This window comes from Trifolium pratense, linkage group LG6, assembly GCF_020283565.1.
Source record: "Trifolium pratense cultivar HEN17-A07 linkage group LG6, ARS_RC_1.1, whole genome shotgun sequence".
Classification (NCBI taxonomy): domain Eukaryota; kingdom Viridiplantae; phylum Streptophyta; class Magnoliopsida; order Fabales; family Fabaceae; genus Trifolium; species Trifolium pratense.
Window position 1 is genome coordinate 45,553,061 of NC_060064.1, and position 19,809 is coordinate 45,572,869.

Below are 19,809 nucleotides of genomic sequence, written 5' to 3' on the forward strand. Positions count from 1 at the left end.
TCCATTTTTCTCCATTTAAAATTGGCCAAAACAAATGAATCAAGGCTCTATATACCACTTTATTGGAAAAAATCAGACTTAAGAGTTTCTTTATAATGCAGAATTATTTCTTCCAACATTTTTGCAATTAAACAGACAATTTGAAAATTCAACTCAAATGAGACTTATAATACCATTTTGTAAAAAAATGAAGCAAGGGGTAATGTATAACTTTCCATAGTATATTCCTTTATTAGATTTATATGATGACATATACATTGCATAGACTGCACCATAGGTTGTAAAATCTTATTCTAAGGGTGAGGAACTGGTGCTCCGATACATTATAGGGTAGATCATAGGGCTTTAAAAGAACTAATGGGGCTCGAGCAAAAAAACTGTAGTTTCAAAACATACCTATTTACCATTAGACAAAATCTCTAGAGTTGTCTTTTTCAGAAATTTAAATTATGATATACATTTTGTGAATATAAAATACTTACAAAATTTTAAATAAAATATCACTTATTTAAATATACACACACAAATTATTGAAAGGAATGATAGTATTAAATATTTATATTTTGTATATAATTTTTATTGAACAACAACATCGATATTACAATATTAATTAATATCTATAAATAGTTAAATAGTTGTTCAAGCAACGTATTATAAACCGAATACACCCTTAACCACCCAATAGAAATATAGGCATTCAATAACCAATTTTGATTTATTGGCACCAAGTCATGTCAGATTCACATATTGTTGAGCCTTTTATATTATAAAAAGAAGCAAAATCAACCTTGATTTGCACAAAAACAAAACTTCATCACCAGAACAAAGAAAAAGATCTCCGCCATGGGGTTTATAAGTAAAGGGGCAATAGTTTTTTCATCAATACTAGTGCTTTTATCAGCCACAACATGTGCAATTGATTCAGGGGATAAATTTGAAAATAAAAATATAAAATCGGCTACTTTTATTTCTGAAATGTTTGAAGTGGGTCCCGGAAAAGTCGCATATAAAAGTTTCTATGATATTGAATTTCCAAAGGGTCATGTTGGAATAAAGAGTTTTGATGCTGAACTAGTTGATGAAAAAGGAAATTCTGTACCATTATATGAAGCATATCTACATCATTTTTTTGCTATAAAATACCATGCAATAGATTGGAATATGTCAAAAATAACCCCTAAGGATCCTTTGGAAGGTAACATTTATATTAGAAATGATGGAACATGTAATACTTATATTCTGCCACATTATTGGGGTTTGGGAGGTGAAGCACGAGGAACAAAATCAAAGATTCCAGATCCTTATGCTGTAGAGCATGGCAACCCTTCAACTATTCCATCGGGATACCAAGAAAAGTGGCTCCTAAATATCATGGTTATTGATACACGTGGAACAAAAGATAGAAAACGTTGTACTGAATGTAGGTGTAACCATTTTAATTTGCCAAAGAATTTTTATAACGTCACATCTGGCATCGATGGCAAACCATTGGGTTCCAATTATAAAGGAGGACTCTTTTGTTGCCAAGATAATTTACAGTGAAAATTGAAAAAGGGTTTCGAAGCACCTACCAGAAAGCTTGCATTGAGATACAAAATAACATGGGTTGATTGGAACCAACAACAAATTCCTGTAAGATTTTATGTACTTGATTCAACTGATCGAGTTAGAAGAAATGGTTCCCAATTTATTCATGATTGTCAGGTAAGCAAGAGATTATTTAATTATTTTGTTTGTGAGATTTTTTCTTCACAAATTTTGTTTAATTTATTTCTTACTTTTAATTATAGATAACTTTTATAATGTAATGTCCAATGTAATTTTAAAGATAAAAATGAAAAGCAAAAATGCATTCATACATCAAACATCTCATAAAGAAGTGCTCAAAACACTATCCGTGAATTGTCAGAGCAGTGGTAATAGTTTTACCCGGTGATCTCATGGGATGAAGTTTAAATTCCTTCGGAATCACAGTTTTAAAATGATCACTAACGTCAATTAAATTAAAATTGATTTTTTTTTCAATTTTTTTTTAAATTTTAAAACTTTCTATAATTAATTCTAAAACATAATTTACAAGTACATTTTTGTTGAACTCGATGGTTACAGGTAGAGTTTACGGTTCCTCCAAATAATGGAAGAAAGAACTACCCTCCTCATATTGAGAAAGCAAACATCCCAATGGAAAAAGGTGGTTATCTCATATACGGCACAGCTCATATGCATGTTGGTGCAATTAACGCAACTTTATATGGACAAGTAAGTTCATTAATTATATATAAATAATTCTATCATATTTTTATCTCAAAATATAATATTTATGATTTCGATGATATGTATGTTTCATTAAACTATGTGTGCTTGTCATGTTCCTTAACCAATAATCTTTTTTATTCTCTCTATATTATGGTAAGAATTCATTTACTTTATATCATTCTTGATCATTTCTAAATTGTGATAATATTTTGATTATTTAAGGATGGAAGGACTTTGTATACCTCAAAACCAACATATGGAAAAGGAAAGGAACCGGGAAATGAGAAAGGCTATGTTGTCGAGATGTCGGGAAGTTATCCAGAGTTAGGTTCAATCAAGATTAAAGATGGTGAAATTGTGACTGTAGAAACAAGATATAAAAGTGGCTTTCGCACTGGAGCTATGGGACATATGTATATCTATTTGGCGGACCGATTACCATAAAATACATATAGATCTAATCTGGTGTAGAAATTCTATATTTTATATGTCATCAAATGATTATAATATTGAAATAAACAAGTTATTTATAAAAAGAAAAAGTCAATAATTGCAAGTTTACTCCATGAGTACGTCTTTTACTTTCTAATAACATGGTTGTGTAACACACTAGTTCAATTAGGATGCAACTTAAGACACTTTGGCATTCATTAAACTTAAAACATACACTAAGACTATTTTAATTTATTTTTTCATTTTTTGACTCCAAAAGCATTAATAATAGAGATAGAGATATAAGAGTGAGATCAAATTATATCGGTGTAACATTTCAGTTATGTTAACAAATAGAAATTTTATAAAATCCACCTTTGAATTGAGAGCTTATATTATATAGGTCATTCATGTTCAATTTTAAATAAGTCTAAAAAAACATTAACTGTTTATGCATTTTTATTCAACATCGTTATTTTTAAAGAATCTCAAAAACATATTAACACAGTGGATTCTTTTGAGGATATATCTTCAAATTAATCATCACTCTCATGAGGAAACTCCCTGTATCTTATTCAGTTGTTTTGGAATGTGTGTATTGTTGGACCAAGTGAAAGCATCCCTATCTCATATCTAAAATCAACCAAATCATTGATCATATAATAAAAGTTTTATATTTCGTCAAACAATGGAACAAAAGAACCTACGTCCTCTATCATCTACTAGATCAAAGCTAGTGACTTACCTTAAAAACCAAAAATTCTAATTATAGTAGTGACATGAAATCAAATTATTCTCAACTAGAGCGCCTCCAATGGTGCACTCTTCACAATTAATTAATGTATGAGTAGAAATATAGTTTAGAAATTACGAAATAAATATACACTTGCGTGAGTTTGGTTTTCACACATAAGAAGTGATAATGAGATCATATTTTTCAACTTCCACCGAGATATACGTTGGGTAATAGACTACAACATAGGTTGTAGAATCTTATTCTCCATCATGGAAAAGATTTTTATGCAATATAAAACTAATATTTAAAATGAATTTTATGGGAAACACATAAATTTCTCTTATGTTTTGTAGGTGTAAAAAAAATAAAGCATGGGATAATGTATACTTTTCCATAGTATCTTTTTTATTAGATTTATATGATGACATATATATTGGATAAAAGACTGCACCATAGGTTGTAAAATCTTATTCTAAACGTTTTAGAATCTTCTGTAACTAATAAAATAATCATTTTAGAACCAAGAGTCTCACAATAATTCTGTGTAATGAAATTTGTGTTTTCCTTTCTTTTTTGCCATTTTTATTACGTTAGTTTAAGTTCGCCTGACGTTTTCGTTTTCTTTTCTTAAAATGAATTAATAGCTATATAAATAAAATAATATAATATATTAATTAATGTTGTTTTTACATATTCTTTTTTGATAAAATAATTTGTATAAAAAATTTAGGGTGAGGAACTGGTGCTCCGATACATTATAGGGTAGATCATAGGGCTTTAAAAGAACTAATGGGGCTCGAGCAAAAAAACTGTAGTTTCAAAACATACCTATTTACCATTAGACAAAATCTCTAGAGTTGTCTTTTCAAGAAATTTAAATTATGATATACATTTTGTGAATATAAAATACTTACAAAATTTTAAATAAAATATCACTTATTTAAATATACACACACAAATTATTGAAAGGAATGATAGTATTAAATATTTATATTTTGTATATAATTTTTATTGAACAACAACATCGATAATACAATATTAATTAATATCTATAAATAGTTAAATAGTTGTTCAAGCCACGTATTATAAACCGAATACACCCTTAACCACCCAATAGAAATATAGGCATTCAATAACCAATTTTGATTTATTGGCACCAAGTCATGTCAGATTCACATATTGTTGAGCCTTTTATGTTATAAAAAGAAGCAAAATCAACCTTGATTTGCACAAAAACAAAACTTCATCACCAGAACAAAGAAAAAGATCTCCGCCATGGGGTTTATAAGTAAAGGGGCAATAGTTTTTTCATCAATACTAGTGCTTTTATCAGCCACAACATGTGCAATTGATTCAGGGGATAAATTTGAAAATAAAAATATAAAATCAGCTACTTTTATTTCTGAAATGTTTGAAGTGGGTCCCGGAAAAGTCGCATATAAAAGTTTCAATGATATTGAATTTCCAAAGGGTCATGTTGGAATAAAGAGTTTTGATGCTGAACTAGTTGATGAAAAAGGAAATTCTGTACCATTATATGAAGCATATCTACATCATTTTTTTGCTATAAAATACCATGCAATAGATTGGAATATGTCAAAAATAACCCCTAAGGATCCTTTGGAAGGTAACATTTATATTAGAAATGATGGAACATGTAATACTTATATTCTGCCACATTATTGGGGTTTGGGAGGTGAAGCACGAGGAACAAAATCAAAGATTCCAGATCCTTATGCTGTAGAGCATGGCAACCCTTCAACTATTCCATCGGGATACCAAGAAAAGTGGCTCCTAAATATCATGGTTATTGATACACGTGGAACAAAAGATAGAAAACGTTGTACTGAATGTAGGTGTAACCATTTTAATTTGCCAAAGAATTTTTATAACGTCACATCTGGCATCGATGGCAAACCATTGGGTTCCAATTATAAAGGAGGACTCTTTTGTTGCCAAGATAATTTACAGTGCAAATTAAAAAAGGGTTTCGAAGCACCTACTAGAAAGCTTGCATTGAGATACAAAATAACATGGGTTGATTGGAACCAACAACAAATTCCTGTAAGATTTTATGTACTTGATTCAACTGATCGAGTTAGAAGAAATGGTTCCCAATTTATTCATGATTGTCAGGTAAGCAAGAGATTATTTAATTATTTTGTTTGTGAGATTTTTTCTTCACAAATTTTGTTTAATTTATTTCTTACTTTTAATTATAGATAACTTTTATAATGTAATGTCCAATGTAATTTTAAAGATAAAAATGAAAAGCAAAAATGCATTCATACATCAAACATCTCATAAAGAAGTGCTCAAAACACTATCCGTGAATTGTCAGAGCAGTGGTAATAGTTTTACCCGGTGATCTCATGGGATGAAGTTTAAATTCCTTCGGAATCACAGTTTTAAAATGATCACTAACGTCAATTAAATTAAAATTGATTTCTTTTTCAATTTTTTTTTAAATTTTAAAACTTTCTATAATTAATTCTAAAACATAATTTACAAGTACATTTTTGTTGAACTCGATGGTTACAGGTAGAGTTTACGGTTCCTCCAAATAATGGAAGAAAGAACTACCCTCCTCATATTGAGAAAGCAAACATCCCAATGGAAAAAGGTGGTTATCTCATATACGGCACAGCTCATATGCATGTTGGTGCAATTAACGCAACTTTATATGGACAAGTAAGTTCATTAATTATATATAAATAATTCTATCATATTTTTATCTCAAAATATAATATTTATGATTTCGATGATATGTATGTTTCATTAAACTATGTGTGCTTGTCATGTTCCTTAACCAATAATCTTTTTTATTCTCTCTATATTATGGTAAGAATTCATTTACTTTATATCATTCTTGATCACTTCTAAATTGTGATAATATTTTGATTATTTAAGGATGGAAGGACTTTGTATACCTCAAAACCAACATATGGAAAAGGAAAGGAACCGGGAAATGAGAAAGGCTATGTTGTCGAGATGTCGGGAAGTTATCCAGAGTTAGGTTCAATCAAGATTAAAGATGGTGAAATTGTGACTGTAGAAACAAGATATAAAAGTGGCTTTCGCACTGGAGCTATGGGACATATGTATATCTATTTGGCGGACCGATTACCATAAAATACATATAGATCTAATCTGGTGTAGAAATTCTATATTTTATATGTCATCAAATGATTATAATATTGAAATAAACAAGTTATTTATAAAAAGAAAAAGTCAATAATTGCAAGTTTACTCCATGAGTACGGCTTTTACTTTCTAATAACATGGTTGTGTAACACACTAGTTCAATTAGGATGCAACTTAAGACACTTTGGCATTCATTAAACTTAAAACATACACTAAGACTATTTTTTTTTTTTTTCATTTTTTGACTTCAAAAGCATTAATAATAGAGATAGAGATATAAGAGTGAGATCAAATTATATCGGTGTAACATTTGAGTTATGTTAACAAATAGAAATTTTATAAAATCCACCTTTGAATTGAGAGCTTATATTATATAGATCATTCATGTTCAATTTTAAATAAGTCTAAAAAAACATTAATTGTTTATGCATTTTTATTCAACATCGTTATTTTTAAAGAATCTCAAAAACATATTAACACGGTGGATTCTTTTGAGGATATATCTTCAAATTAATCATCACTCTCATGAGGAAACTCCCTGTATCTTATTCAGTTGTTTTGGAATGTGTGTATTGTTGGACCAAGTGAAAGCATCCCTATCTCATATCTAAAATCAACCAAATCATTGATCATATAATAAAAGTTTTATATTTCGTCAAACAATGGAACAAAAGAACCTACGTCCTCTATCATCTACTAGATCAAAGCTAGTGACTTACCTTAAAAACCAAAAATTCTAATTATAGTAGTGACATGAAATCAAATTATTCTCAACTAGAGCACCTCCAATGGTGCACTCTTCACAATTGATTAATGTATGAGTAGAAATATAGTTTAGAAATTACGAAATAAATATACACTTGCGTGAGTTTGGTTTTCACACATAAGAAGTGATAATGAGATCATATTTTTCAACTTCCACCGAGATATACGTTGGGTAATAGACTACAACATAGGTTGTAGAATCTTATTCTCCATCATGGAAAAGATTTTTATGCAATATAAAACTAATATTTAAAATGAATTTTATGGGAAACACATAAATTTCTCTTATGTTTTGTAGGTGTAAAAAAAATAAAGCATGGGATAATGTATACTTTTCCATAGTATCTTTTTTATTAGATTTATATGATGACATATATATTGGATAAAAGACTGCACCATAGGTTGTAAAATCTTATTCTAAACGTTTTAGAATCTTCTGTAACTAATAAAACAATCATTTTAGAACCAAGAGTCTCCCAATAACTCTGTGTAATGAAATTTGTGTTTTCCTTTCTTTTTTGCCATTTTTATTACGTTAGTTTAAGTTCGCCTGGCGTTTTCGTTTTCTTTTCTTAAAATGAATTAATAGCTATATAAATAAAATAATATAATATATTAATTAATGTTGTTTTTACATATTCTTTTTTGATAAAATAATTTGTATAAAAAATTTAGGGTGAGGAACTGGTGCTCCGATACATTATAGGGTAGATCATAGGGCTTTAAAAGAACTAATGGGGCTCGAGCAAAAAAACTGTAGTTTCAAAACATACCTATTTACCATTAGACAAAATCTCTAGAGTTGTCTTTTTCAGAAATTTAAATTATGATATACATTTTGTGAATATAAAATACTTACAAAATTTTAAATAAAATATCACTTATTTAAATATACACACACAAATTATTGAAAGGAATGATAGTATTAAATATTTATATTTTGTATATAATTTTTATTGAACAACAACATCGATATTACAATATTAATTAATATCTATAAATAGTTAAATAGTTGTTCAAGCCACGTATTATAAACCGAATACACCCTTAACCACCCAATAGAAATATAGGCATTCAATAACCAATTTTGATTCATTGGCACCAAGTCATGTCAGATTCACATATTGTTGAGCCTTTTATATTATAAAAAGAAGCAAAATCAACCTTGATTTGCACAAAAACAAAACTTCATCACCAGAACAAAGAAAAAGATCTCCGCCATGGGGTTTATAAGTAAAGGGGCAATAGTTTTTTCATCAATACTAGTGCTTTTATCAGCCACAACATGTGCAATTGATTCAGGGGATAAATTTGAAAATAAAAATATAAAATCGGCTACTTTTATTTCTGAAATGTTTGAAGTGGGTCCCGGAAAAGTCGCATATAAAAGTTTCTATGATATTGAATTTCCAAAGGGTCATGTTGGAATAAAGAGTTTTGATGCTGAACTAGTTGATGAAAAAGGAAATTCTGTACCATTATATGAAGCATATCTACATCATTTTTTTGCTATAAAATACCATGCAATAGATTGGAATATGTCAAAAATAACCCCTAAGGATCCTTTGGAAGGTAACATTTATATTAGAAATGATGGAACATGTAATACTTATATTCTGCCACATTATTGGGGTTTGGGAGGTGAAGCACGAGGAACAAAATCAAAGATTCCAGATCCTTATGCTGTAGAGCATGGCAACCCTTCAACTATTCCATCGGGATACCAAGAAAAGTGGCTCCTAAATATCATGGTTATTGATACACGTGGAACAAAAGATAGAAAACGTTGTACTGAATGTAGGTGTAACCATTTTAATTTGCCAAAGAATTTTTATAACGTCACATCTGGCATCGATGGCAAACCATTGGGTTCCAATTATAAAGGAGGACTCTTTTGTTGCCAAGATAATTTACAGTGCAAATTGAAAAAGGGTTTCGAAGCACCTACCAGAAAGCTTGCATTGAGATACAAAATAACATGGGTTGATTGGAACCAACAACAAATTCCTGTAAGATTTTATGTACTTGATTCAACTGATCGAGTTAGAAGAAATGGTTCCCAATTTATTCATGATTGTCAGGTAAGCAAGAGATTATTTAATTATTTTGTTTGTGAGATTTTTTCTTCACAAATTTTGTTTAATTTATTTCTTACTTTTAATTATAGATAACTTTTATAATGTAATGTCCAATGTAATTTTAAAGATAAAAATGAAAAGCAAAAATGCATTCATACATCAAACATCTCATAAAGAAGTGCTCAAAACACTATCCGTGAATTGTCAGAGCAGTGGTAATAGTTTTACCCGGTGATCTCATGGGATGAAGTTTAAATTCCTTCGGAATCACAGTTTTAAAATGATCACTAACGTCAATTAAATTAAAATTGATTTCTTTTTCAATTTTTTTTTAAATTTTAAAACTTTCTATAATTAATTCTAAAACATAATTTACAAGTACAGTTTTGTTGAACTCGATGGTTACAGGTAGAGTTTACGGTTCCTCCAAATAATGGAAGAAAGAACTACCCTCCTCATATTGAGAAAGCAAACATCCCAATGGAAAAAGGTGGTTATCTCATATACGGCACAGCTCATATGCATGTTGGTGCAATTAACGCAACTTTATATGGACAAGTAAGTTCATTAATTATATATAAATAATTCTATCATATTTTTATCTCAAAATATAATATTTATGATTTCGATGATATGTATGTTTCATTAAACTATGTGTGCTTGTCATGTTCCTTAACCAATAATCTTTTTTATTCTCTCTATATTATGGTAAGAATTCATTTACTTTATATCATTCTTGATCACTTCTAAATTGTGATAATATTTTGATTATTTAAGGATGGAAGGACTTTGTATACCTCAAAACCAACATATGGAAAAGGAAAGGAACCGGGAAATGAGAAAGGCTATGTTGTCGAGATGTCGGGAAGTTATCCAGAGTTAGGTTCAATCAAGATTAAAGATGGTGAAATTGTGACTGTAGAAACAAGATATAAAAGTGGCTTTCGCACTGGAGCTATGGGACATATGTATATCTATTTGGCGGACCGATTACCATAAAATACATATAGATCTAATCTGGTGTAGAAATTCTATGTTTTATATGTCATCAAATGATTATAATATTGAAATAAACAAGTTATTTATAAAAAGAAAATGTCAATAATTGCAAGTTTACTCCATGAGTACGGCTTTTACTTTCTAATAACATGGTTGTGTAACACACTAGTTCAATTAGGATGCAACTTAAGACACTTTGGCATTCATTAAACTTAAAACATACACTAAGACTATTTTTTTTTTCTTTTCATTTTTTGACTTCAAAAGCATTAATAATAGAGATAGAGATATAAGAGTGAGATCAAATTATATCGGTGTAACATTTGAGTTATGTTAACAAATAGAAATTTTATAAAATCCACCTTTGAATTGAGAGCTTATATTATATAGATCATTCATGTTCAATTTTAAATAAGTCTAAAAAAACATTAATTGTTTATGCATTTTTATTCAACATCGTTATTTTTAAAGAATCTCAAAAACATATTAACACGGTGGATTCTTTTGAGGATATATCTTCAAATTAATCATCACTCTCATGAGGAAACTCCCTGTATCTTATTCAGTTGTTTTGGAATGTGTGTATTGTTGGACCAAGTGAAAGCATCCCTATCTCATATCTAAAATCAACCAAATCATTGATCATATAATAAAAGTTTTATATTTCGTCAAACAATGGAACAAAAGAACCTACGTCCTCTATCATCTACTAGATCAAAGCTAGTGACTTACCTTAAAAACCAAAAATTCTAATTATAGTAGTGACATGAAATCAAATTATTCTCAACTAGAGCACCTCCAATGGTGCACTCTTCACAATTGATTAATGTATGAGTAGAAATATAGTTTAGAAATTACGAAATAAATATACACTTGCGTGAGTTTGGTTTTCACACATAAGAAGTGATAATGAGATCATATTTTTCAACTTCCACCGAGATATACGTTGGGTAATAGACTACAACATAGGTTGTAGAATCTTATTCTCCATCATGGAAAAGATTTTTATGCAATATAAAACTAATATTTAAAATGAATTTTATGGGAAACACATAAATTTCTCTTATGTTTTGTAGGTGTAAAAAAAATAAAGCATGGGATAATGTATACTTTTCCATAGTATCTTTTTTATTAGATTTATATGATGACATATATATTGGATAAAAGACTGCACCATAGGTTGTAAAATCTTATTCTAAACGTTTTAGAATCTTCTGTAACTAATAAAACAATCATTTTAGAACCAAGAGTCTCCCAATAACTCTGTGTAATGAAATTTGTGTTTTCCTTTCTTTTTTGCCATTTTTATTACGTTAGTTTAAGTTCGCCTGGCGTTTTCGTTTTCTTTTCTTAAAATGAATTAATAGCTATATAAATAAAATAATATAATATATTAATTAATGTTGTTTTTACATATTCTTTTTTGATAAAATAATTTGTATAAAAAATTTAGGGTGAGGAACTGGTGCTCCGATACATTATAGGGTAGATCATAGGGCTTTAAAAGAACTAATGGGGCTCAAGCAAAAAAACTGTAGTTTCAAAACATACCTATTTACCATTAGACAAAATCTCTAGAGTTGTCTTTTTCAGAAATTTAAATTATGATATACATTTTGTGAATATAAAATACTTACAAAATTTTAAATAAAATATCACTTATTTAAATATACACACACAAATTATTGAAAGGAATGATAGTATTAAATATTTATATTTTGTATATAATTTTTATTGAACAACAACATCGATATTACAATATTAATTAATATCTATAAATAGTTAAATAGTTGTTCAAGCCACGTATTATAAACCGAATACACCCTTAACCACCCAATAGAAATATAGGCATTCAATAACCAATTTTGATTCATTGGCACCAAGTCATGTCAGATTCACATATTGTTGAGCCTTTTATATTATAAAAAGAAGCAAAATCAACCTTGATTTGCACAAAAACAAAACTTCATCACCAGAACAAAGAAAAAGATCTCCGCCATGGGGTTTATAAGTAAAGGGGCAATAGTTTTTTCATCAATACTAGTGCTTTTATCAGCCACAACATGTGCAATTGATTCAGGGGATAAATTTGAAAATAAAAATATAAAATCGGCTACTTTTATTTCTGAAATGTTTGAAGTGGGTCCCGGAAAAGTCGCATATAAAAGTTTCTATGATATTGAATTTCCAAAGGGTCATGTTGGAATAAAGAGTTTTGATGCTGAACTAGTTGATGAAAAAGGAAATTCTGTACCATTATATGAAGCATATCTACATCATTTTTTTGCTATAAAATACCATGCAATAGATTGGAATATGTCAAAAATAACCCCTAAGGATCCTTTGGAAGGTAACATTTATATTAGAAATGATGGAACATGTAATACTTATATTCTGCCACATTATTGGGGTTTGGGAGGTGAAGCACGAGGAACAAAATCAAAGATTCCAGATCCTTATGCTGTAGAGCATGGCAACCCTTCAACTATTCCATCGGGATACCAAGAAAAGTGGCTCCTAAATATCATGGTTATTGATACACGTGGAACAAAAGATAGAAAACGTTGTACTGAATGTAGGTGTAACCATTTTAATTTGCCAAAGAATTTTTATAACGTCACATCTGGCATCGATGGCAAACCATTGGGTTCCAATTATAAAGGAGGACTCTTTTGTTGCCAAGATAATTTACAGTGCAAATTGAAAAAGGGTTTCGAAGCACCTACCAGAAAGCTTGCATTGAGATACAAAATAACATGGGTTGATTGGAACCAACAACAAATTCCTGTAAGATTTTATGTACTTGATTCAACTGATCGAGTTAGAAGAAATGGTTCCCAATTTATTCATGATTGTCAGGTAAGCAAGAGATTATTTAATTATTTTGTTTGTGAGATTTTTTCTTCACAAATTTTGTTTAATTTATTTCTTACTTTTAATTATAGATAACTTTTATAATGTAATGTCCAATGTAATTTTAAAGATAAAAATGAAAAGCAAAAATGCATTCATACATCAAACATCTCATAAAGAAGTGCTCAAAACACTATCCGTGAATTGTCAGAGCAGTGGTAATAGTTTTACCCGGTGATCTCATGGGATGAAGTTTAAATTCCTTCGGAATCAGAGTTTTAAAATGATCACTAACGTCAATTAAATTAAAATTGATTTCTTTTTCAATTTTTTTTTAAATTTTAAAACTTTCTATAATTAATTCTAAAACATAATTTACAAGTACACTTTTGTTGAACTCGATGGTTACAGGTAGAGTTTACGGTTCCTCCAAATAATGGAAGAAAGAACTACCCTCCTCATATTGAGAAAGCAAACATCCCAATGGAAAAAGGTGGTTATCTCATATACGGCACAGCTCATATGCATGTTGGTGCAATTAACGCAACTTTATATGGACAAGTAAGTTCATTAATTATATATAAATAATTCTATCATATTTTTATCTCAAAATATAATATTTATGATTTCGATGATATGTATGTTTCATTAAACTATGTGTGCTTGTCATGTTCCTTAACCAATAATCTTTTTTATTCTCTCTATATTATGGTAAGAATTCATTTACTTTATATCATTCTTGATCACTTCTAAATTGTGATAATATTTTGATTATTTAAGGATGGAAGGACTTTGTATACCTCAAAACCAACATATGGAAAAGGAAAGGAACCAGGAAATGAGAAAGGCTATGTTGTCGAGATGTCGGGAAGTTATCCAGAGTTAGGTTCAATCAAGATTAAAGATGGTGAAATTGTGACTGTAGAAACAAGATATAAAAGTGGCTTTCGCACTGGAGCTATGGGACATATGTATATCTATTTGGCGGACCGATTACCATAAAATACATATAGATCTAATCTGGTGTAGAAATTCTATGTTTTATATGTCATCAAATGATTATAATATTGAAATAAACAAGTTATTTATAAAAAGAAAATGTCAATAATTGCAAGTTTACTCCATGAGTACGGCTTTTACTTTCTAATAACATGGTTGTGTAACACACTAGTTCAATTAGGATGCAACTTAAGACACTTTGGCATTCATTAAACTTAAAACATACACTAAGACTATTTTTTTTTTCTTCATTTTTTGACTTCAAAAGCATTAATAATAGAGATAGAGATATAAGAGTGAGATCAAATTATATCGGTGTAACATTTGAGTTATGTTAACAAATAGAAATTTTATAAAATCCACCTTTGAATTGAGAGCTTATATTATATAGATCATTCATGTTCAATTTTAAATAAGTCTAAAAAAACATTAATTGTTTATGCATTTTTATTCAACATCGTTATTTTTAAAGAATCTCAAAAACATATTAACACGGTGGATTCTTTTGAGGATATATCTTCAAATTAATCATCACTCTCATGAGGAAACTCCCTGTATCTTATTCAGTTGTTTTGGAATGTGTGTATTGTTGGACCAAGTGAAAGCATCCCTATCTCATATCTAAAATCAACCAAATCATTGATCATATAATAAAAGTTTTATATTTCGTCAAACAATGGAACAAAAGAACCTACGTCCTCTATCATCTACTAGATCAAAGCTAGTGACTTACCTTAAAAACCAAAAATTCTAATTATAGTAGTGACATGAAATCAAATTATTCTCAACTAGAGCACCTCCAATGGTGCACTCTTCACAATTGATTAATGTATGAGTAGAAATATAGTTTAGAAATTACGAAATAAATATACACTTGCGTGAGTTTGGCTTTCACACATAAGAAGTGATAATGAGATCATATTTTTCAACTTCCACCGAGATATACGTTGGGTAATAGACTACAACATAGGTTGTAGAATCTTATTCTCCATCATGGAAAAGATTTTTATGCAATATAAAACTAATATTTAAAATGAATTTTATGGGAAACACATAAATTTCTCTTATGTTTTGTAGGTGTAAAAAAAATAAAGCATGGGATAATGTATACTTTTCCATAGTATTATTAGATTTATATGATGACATATATATTGGATAAAAGACTGCACCATAGGTTGTAAAATCTTATTCTAAACGTTTTAGAATCTTCTGTAACTAATAAAACAATCATTTTAGAACCAAGAGTCTCCCAATAACTCTGTGTAATGAAATTTGTGTTTTCCTTTCTTTTTTGCCATTTTTATTACGTTAGTTTAAGTTCGCCTGGCGTTTTCGTTTTCTTTTCTTAAAATGAATTAATAGCTATATAAATAAAATAATATAATATATTAATTAATGTTGTTTTTACATATTATTTTTTGATAAAATAATTTGTATAAAAAATTTAGGGTGAGGAACTGGTGCTCCGATACATTATAGGGTAGATCATAGGGCTTTAAAAGAACTAATGGGGCTCGAGCAAAAAAACTGTAGTTTCAAAACATACCTATTTACCATTAGACAAAATCTCTAGAGTTGTCTTTTTCAGAAATTTAAATTATGATATACATTTTGTGAATATAAAATACTTACAAAATTTTAAATAAAATATCACTTATTTAAATATACACACACAAATTATTGAAAGGAATGATAGTATTAAATATTTATATTTTGTATATAATTTTTATTGAACAACAACATCGATATTACAATATTAATTAATATCTATAAATAGTTAAATAGTTGTTCAAGCCACGTATTATAAACCGAATACACCCTTAACCACCCAATAGAAATATAGGCATTCAATAACCAATTTTGATTCATTGGCACCAAGTCATGTCAGATTCACATATTGTTGAGCCTTTTATATTATAAAAAGAAGCAAAATCAACCTTGATTTGCACAAAAACAAAACTTCATCACCAGAACAAAGAAAAAGATCTCCGCCATGGGGTTTATAAGTAAAGGGGCAATAGTTTTTTCATCAATACTAGTGCTTTTATCAGCCACAACATGTGCAATTGATTCAGGGGATAAATTTGAAAATAAAAATATAAAATCGGCTACTTTTATTTCTGAAATGTTTGAAGTGGGTCCCGGAAAAGTCGCATATAAAAGTTTCTATGATATTGAATTTCCAAAGGGTCATGTTGGAATAAAGAGTTTTGATGCTGAACTAGTTGATGAAAAAGGAAATTCTGTACCATTATATGAAGCATATCTACATCATTTTTTTGCTATAAAATACCATGCAATAGATTGGAATATGTCAAAAATAACCCCTAAGGATCCTTTGGAAGGTAACATTTATATTAGAAATGATGGAACATGTAATACTTATATTCTGCCACATTATTGGGGTTTGGGAGGTGAAGCACGAGGAACAAAATCAAAGATTCCAGATCCTTATGCTGTAGAGCATGGCAACCCTTCAACTATTCCATCGGGATACCAAGAAAAGTGGCTCCTAAATATCATGGTTATTGATACACGTGGAACAAAAGATAGAAAACGTTGTACTGAATGTAGGTGTAACCATTTTAATTTGCCAAAGAATTTTTATAACGTCACATCTGGCATCGATGGCAAACCATTGGGTTCCAATTATAAAGGAGGACTCTTTTGTTGCCAAGATAATTTACAGTGCAAATTGAAAAAGGGTTTCGAAGCACCTACCAGAAAGCTTGCATTGAGATACAAAATAACATGGGTTGATTGGAACCAACAACAAATTCCTGTAAGATTTTATGTACTTGATTCAACTGATCGAGTTAGAAGAAATGGTTCCCAATTTATTCATGATTGTCAGGTAAGCAAGAGATTATTTAATTATTTTGTTTGTGAGATTTTTTCTTCACAAATTTTGTTTAATTTATTTCTTACTTTTAATTATAGATAACTTTTATAATGTAATGTCCAATGTAATTTTAAAGATAAAAATGAAAAGCAAAAATGCATTCATACATCAAACATCTCATAAAGAAGTGCTCAAAACACTATCCGTGAATTGTCAGAGCAGTGGTAATAGTTTTACCCGGTGATCTCATGGGATGAAGTTTAAATTCCTTCGGAATCAGAGTTTTAAAATGATCACTAACGTCAATTAAATTAAAATTGATTTCTTTTTCAATTTTTTTTTAAATTTTAAAACTTTCTATAATTAATTCTAAAACATAATTTACAAGTACAATTTTGTTGAACTCGATGGTTACAGGTAGAGTTTACGGTTCCTCCAAATAATGGAAGAAAGAACTACCCTCCTCATATTGAGAAAGCAAACATCCCAATGGAAAAAGGTGGTTATCTCATATACGGCACAGCTCATATGCATGTTGGTGCAATTAACGCAACTTTATATGGACAAGTAAGTTCATTAATTATATATAAATAATTCTATCATATTTTTATCTCAAAATATAATATTTATGATTTCGATGATATGTATGTTTCATTAAACTATGTGTGCTTGTCATGTTCCTTAACCAATAATCTTTTTTATTCTCTCTATATTATGGTAAGAATTCATTTACTTTATATCATTCTTGATCACTTCTAAATTGTGATAATATTTTGATTATTTAAGGATGGAAGGACTTTGTATACCTCAAAACCAACATATGGAAAAGGAAAGGAACCAGGAAATGAGAAAGGCTATGTTGTCGAGATGTCGGGAAGTTATCCAGAGTTAGGTTCAATCAAGATTAAAGATGGTGAAATTGTGACTGTAGAAACAAGATATAAAAGTGGCTTTCGCACTGGAGCTATGGGACATATGTATATCTATTTGGCGGACCGATTACCATAAAATACATATAGATCTAATCTGGTGTAGAAATTCTATGTTTTATATGTCATCAAATGATTATAATATTGAAATAAACAAGTTATTTATAAAAAGAAAATGTCAATAATTGCAAGTTTACTCCATGAGTACGGCTTTTACTTTCTAATAACATGGTTGTGTAACACACTAGTTCAATTAGGATGCAACTTAAGACACTTTGGCATTCATTAAACTTAAAACATACACTAAGACTATTTTTTTTTTTTTTTCATTTTTTGACTTCAAAAGCATTAATAATAGAGATAGAGATATAAGAGTGAGATCAAATTATATCGGTGTAACATTTGAGTTATGTTAACAAATAGAAATTTTATAAAATCCACCTTTGAATTGAGAGCTTATATTATATAGATCATTCATGTTCAATTTTAAATAAGTCTAAAAAAACATTAATTGTTTATGCATTTTTATTCAACATCGTTATTTTTAAAGAATCTCAAAAACATATTAACACGGTGGATTCTTTTGAGGATATATCTTCAAATTAATCATCACTCTCATGAGGAAACTCCCTGTATCTTATTCAGTTGTTTTGGAATGTGTGTATTGTTGGACCAAGTGAAAGCATCCCTATCTCATATCTAAAATCAACCAAATCATTGATCATATAATAATAGTTTTATATTTCGTCAAACAATGGAACAAAAGAACCTACGTCCTCTATCATCTACTAGATCAAAGCTAGTGACTTACCTTAAAAACCAAAAATTCTAATTATAGTAGTGACATGAAATCAAATTAATCTCAACTAGAGCACCTCCAATGGTGCACTCTTCACAATTGATTAATGTATGAGTAGAAATATAGTTTAGAAATTACGAAATAAATATACACTTGCGTGAGTTTGGTTTTCACACATAAGAAGTGATAATGAGATCATATTTTTCAACTTCCACCGAGATATACGTTGGGTAATAGACTACAACATAGGTTGTAGAATCTTATTCTCCATCATGGAAAAGATTTTTATGCAATATAAAACTAATATTTAAAATGAATTTTATGGGAAACACATAAATTTCTCTTATGTTTTGTAGGTGTAAAAAAAATAAAGCATGGGATAATGTATACTTTTCCATAGTATCTTTTTTATTAGATTTATATGATGACATATATATTGGATAAAAGACTGCACCATAGGTTGTAAAATCTTATTCTAAACGTTTTAGAATCTTCTGTAACTAATAAAACAATCATTTTAGAACCAAGAGTCTCCCAATAACTCTGTGTAATGAAATTTGTGTTTTCCTTTCTTTTTATGTACTTGATTCAACTGATCGAGTTAGAAGAAATGGTTCCCAATTTATTCATGATTGTCAGGTAAGCAAGAGATTATTTAATTATTTTGTTTGTGAGATTTTTTCTTCACAAATTTTGTTTAATTTATTTCTTACTTTTAATTATAGATAACTTTTATAATGTAATGTCCAATGTAATTTTAAAGATAAAAATGAAAAGCAAAAATGCATTCATACATCAAACATCTCATAAAGAAGTGCTCAAAACACTATCCGTGAATTGTCAGAGCAGTGGTAATAGTTTTACCCAGTGATCTCATGGGATGAAGTTTAAATTCCTTCGGAATCAGAGTTTTAAAATGATCACTAACGACAATTAAATTAAAATTGATTTCTTTTTCAATTTTTTTTTAAATTTTA

The 19,809-nt window shown here is 29.1% G+C and overlaps 4 protein-coding genes, 1 long non-coding RNA gene and 1 pseudogene across 5 annotated transcripts; all 6 read left to right on the forward strand.

The window, feature by feature from the left end:
* Window positions 1–843: 843 nt before the first annotated feature.
* LOC123892380 lies at window positions 844–2,700 on the forward strand (annotated as a pseudogene).
* A 1,999-nt stretch (window positions 2,701–4,699) lies between these two features.
* Window positions 4,700–5,430, forward strand: LOC123892381. Its single transcript, XM_045942167.1, has 2 exons — window positions 4,700–5,276; window positions 5,396–5,430. The coding sequence occupies exons 1-2, from the start codon at window positions 4,700–4,702 to the stop codon at window positions 5,428–5,430; spliced, it is 612 nt and encodes a 203-aa protein (XP_045798123.1).
* Window positions 5,431–5,449: 19 nt separating this feature from the next.
* Window positions 5,450–6,472, forward strand: LOC123888769. The gene is made up of 3 exons (XR_006802282.1): window positions 5,450–5,560; window positions 5,966–6,115; window positions 6,335–6,472. It is a non-coding gene; the product is annotated as an uncharacterized LOC123888769 (long non-coding RNA).
* Window positions 6,473–8,553: 2,081 nt separating this feature from the next.
* Window positions 8,554–10,410, forward strand: LOC123892383. The gene is made up of 3 exons (XM_045942168.1): window positions 8,554–9,414; window positions 9,820–9,969; window positions 10,189–10,410. Exons 1-3 carry the CDS (start codon window positions 8,554–8,556, stop codon window positions 10,408–10,410), a joined length of 1,233 nt encoding a protein of 410 aa, XP_045798124.1.
* A 1,998-nt stretch (window positions 10,411–12,408) lies between these two features.
* Window positions 12,409–14,265, forward strand: LOC123892384. The gene is made up of 3 exons (XM_045942169.1): window positions 12,409–13,269; window positions 13,675–13,824; window positions 14,044–14,265. Exons 1-3 carry the CDS (start codon window positions 12,409–12,411, stop codon window positions 14,263–14,265), a joined length of 1,233 nt encoding a protein of 410 aa, XP_045798125.1.
* A 1,990-nt stretch (window positions 14,266–16,255) lies between these two features.
* Window positions 16,256–18,112, forward strand: LOC123892385. The gene is made up of 3 exons (XM_045942170.1): window positions 16,256–17,116; window positions 17,522–17,671; window positions 17,891–18,112. Exons 1-3 carry the CDS (start codon window positions 16,256–16,258, stop codon window positions 18,110–18,112), a joined length of 1,233 nt encoding a protein of 410 aa, XP_045798126.1.
* The last annotated feature ends 1,697 nt before the right edge of the window (window positions 18,113–19,809 follow it).

What these genes read in the sequence shown, in the direction of transcription:
- LOC123892381 (XM_045942167.1), top strand. Translation starts at nt 4,700, where the DNA reads ATGGGGTTTATAAGTAAAGGGGCAATAGTTTTTTCATCAATACTAGTG. An exon ending in TAGAAAACGTTGTACTGAAT is followed by an intron (nt 5,277 to 5,395) that starts GTAGGTGTAACC and finishes GATAATTTACAG; the next exon opens with TGCAAATTAAAAAAGGGTTT.
- LOC123892383 (XM_045942168.1), top strand. Translation starts at nt 8,554, where the DNA reads ATGGGGTTTATAAGTAAAGGGGCAATAGTTTTTTCATCAATACTAGTG. An exon ending in AATTTATTCATGATTGTCAG is followed by an intron (nt 9,415 to 9,819) that starts GTAAGCAAGAGA and finishes CGATGGTTACAG; the next exon opens with GTAGAGTTTACGGTTCCTCC. An exon ending in ACGCAACTTTATATGGACAA is followed by an intron (nt 9,970 to 10,188) that starts GTAAGTTCATTA and finishes TGATTATTTAAG; the next exon opens with GATGGAAGGACTTTGTATAC.
- LOC123892384 (XM_045942169.1), top strand. Translation starts at nt 12,409, where the DNA reads ATGGGGTTTATAAGTAAAGGGGCAATAGTTTTTTCATCAATACTAGTG. An exon ending in AATTTATTCATGATTGTCAG is followed by an intron (nt 13,270 to 13,674) that starts GTAAGCAAGAGA and finishes CGATGGTTACAG; the next exon opens with GTAGAGTTTACGGTTCCTCC. An exon ending in ACGCAACTTTATATGGACAA is followed by an intron (nt 13,825 to 14,043) that starts GTAAGTTCATTA and finishes TGATTATTTAAG; the next exon opens with GATGGAAGGACTTTGTATAC.
- LOC123892385 (XM_045942170.1), top strand. Translation starts at nt 16,256, where the DNA reads ATGGGGTTTATAAGTAAAGGGGCAATAGTTTTTTCATCAATACTAGTG. An exon ending in AATTTATTCATGATTGTCAG is followed by an intron (nt 17,117 to 17,521) that starts GTAAGCAAGAGA and finishes CGATGGTTACAG; the next exon opens with GTAGAGTTTACGGTTCCTCC. An exon ending in ACGCAACTTTATATGGACAA is followed by an intron (nt 17,672 to 17,890) that starts GTAAGTTCATTA and finishes TGATTATTTAAG; the next exon opens with GATGGAAGGACTTTGTATAC.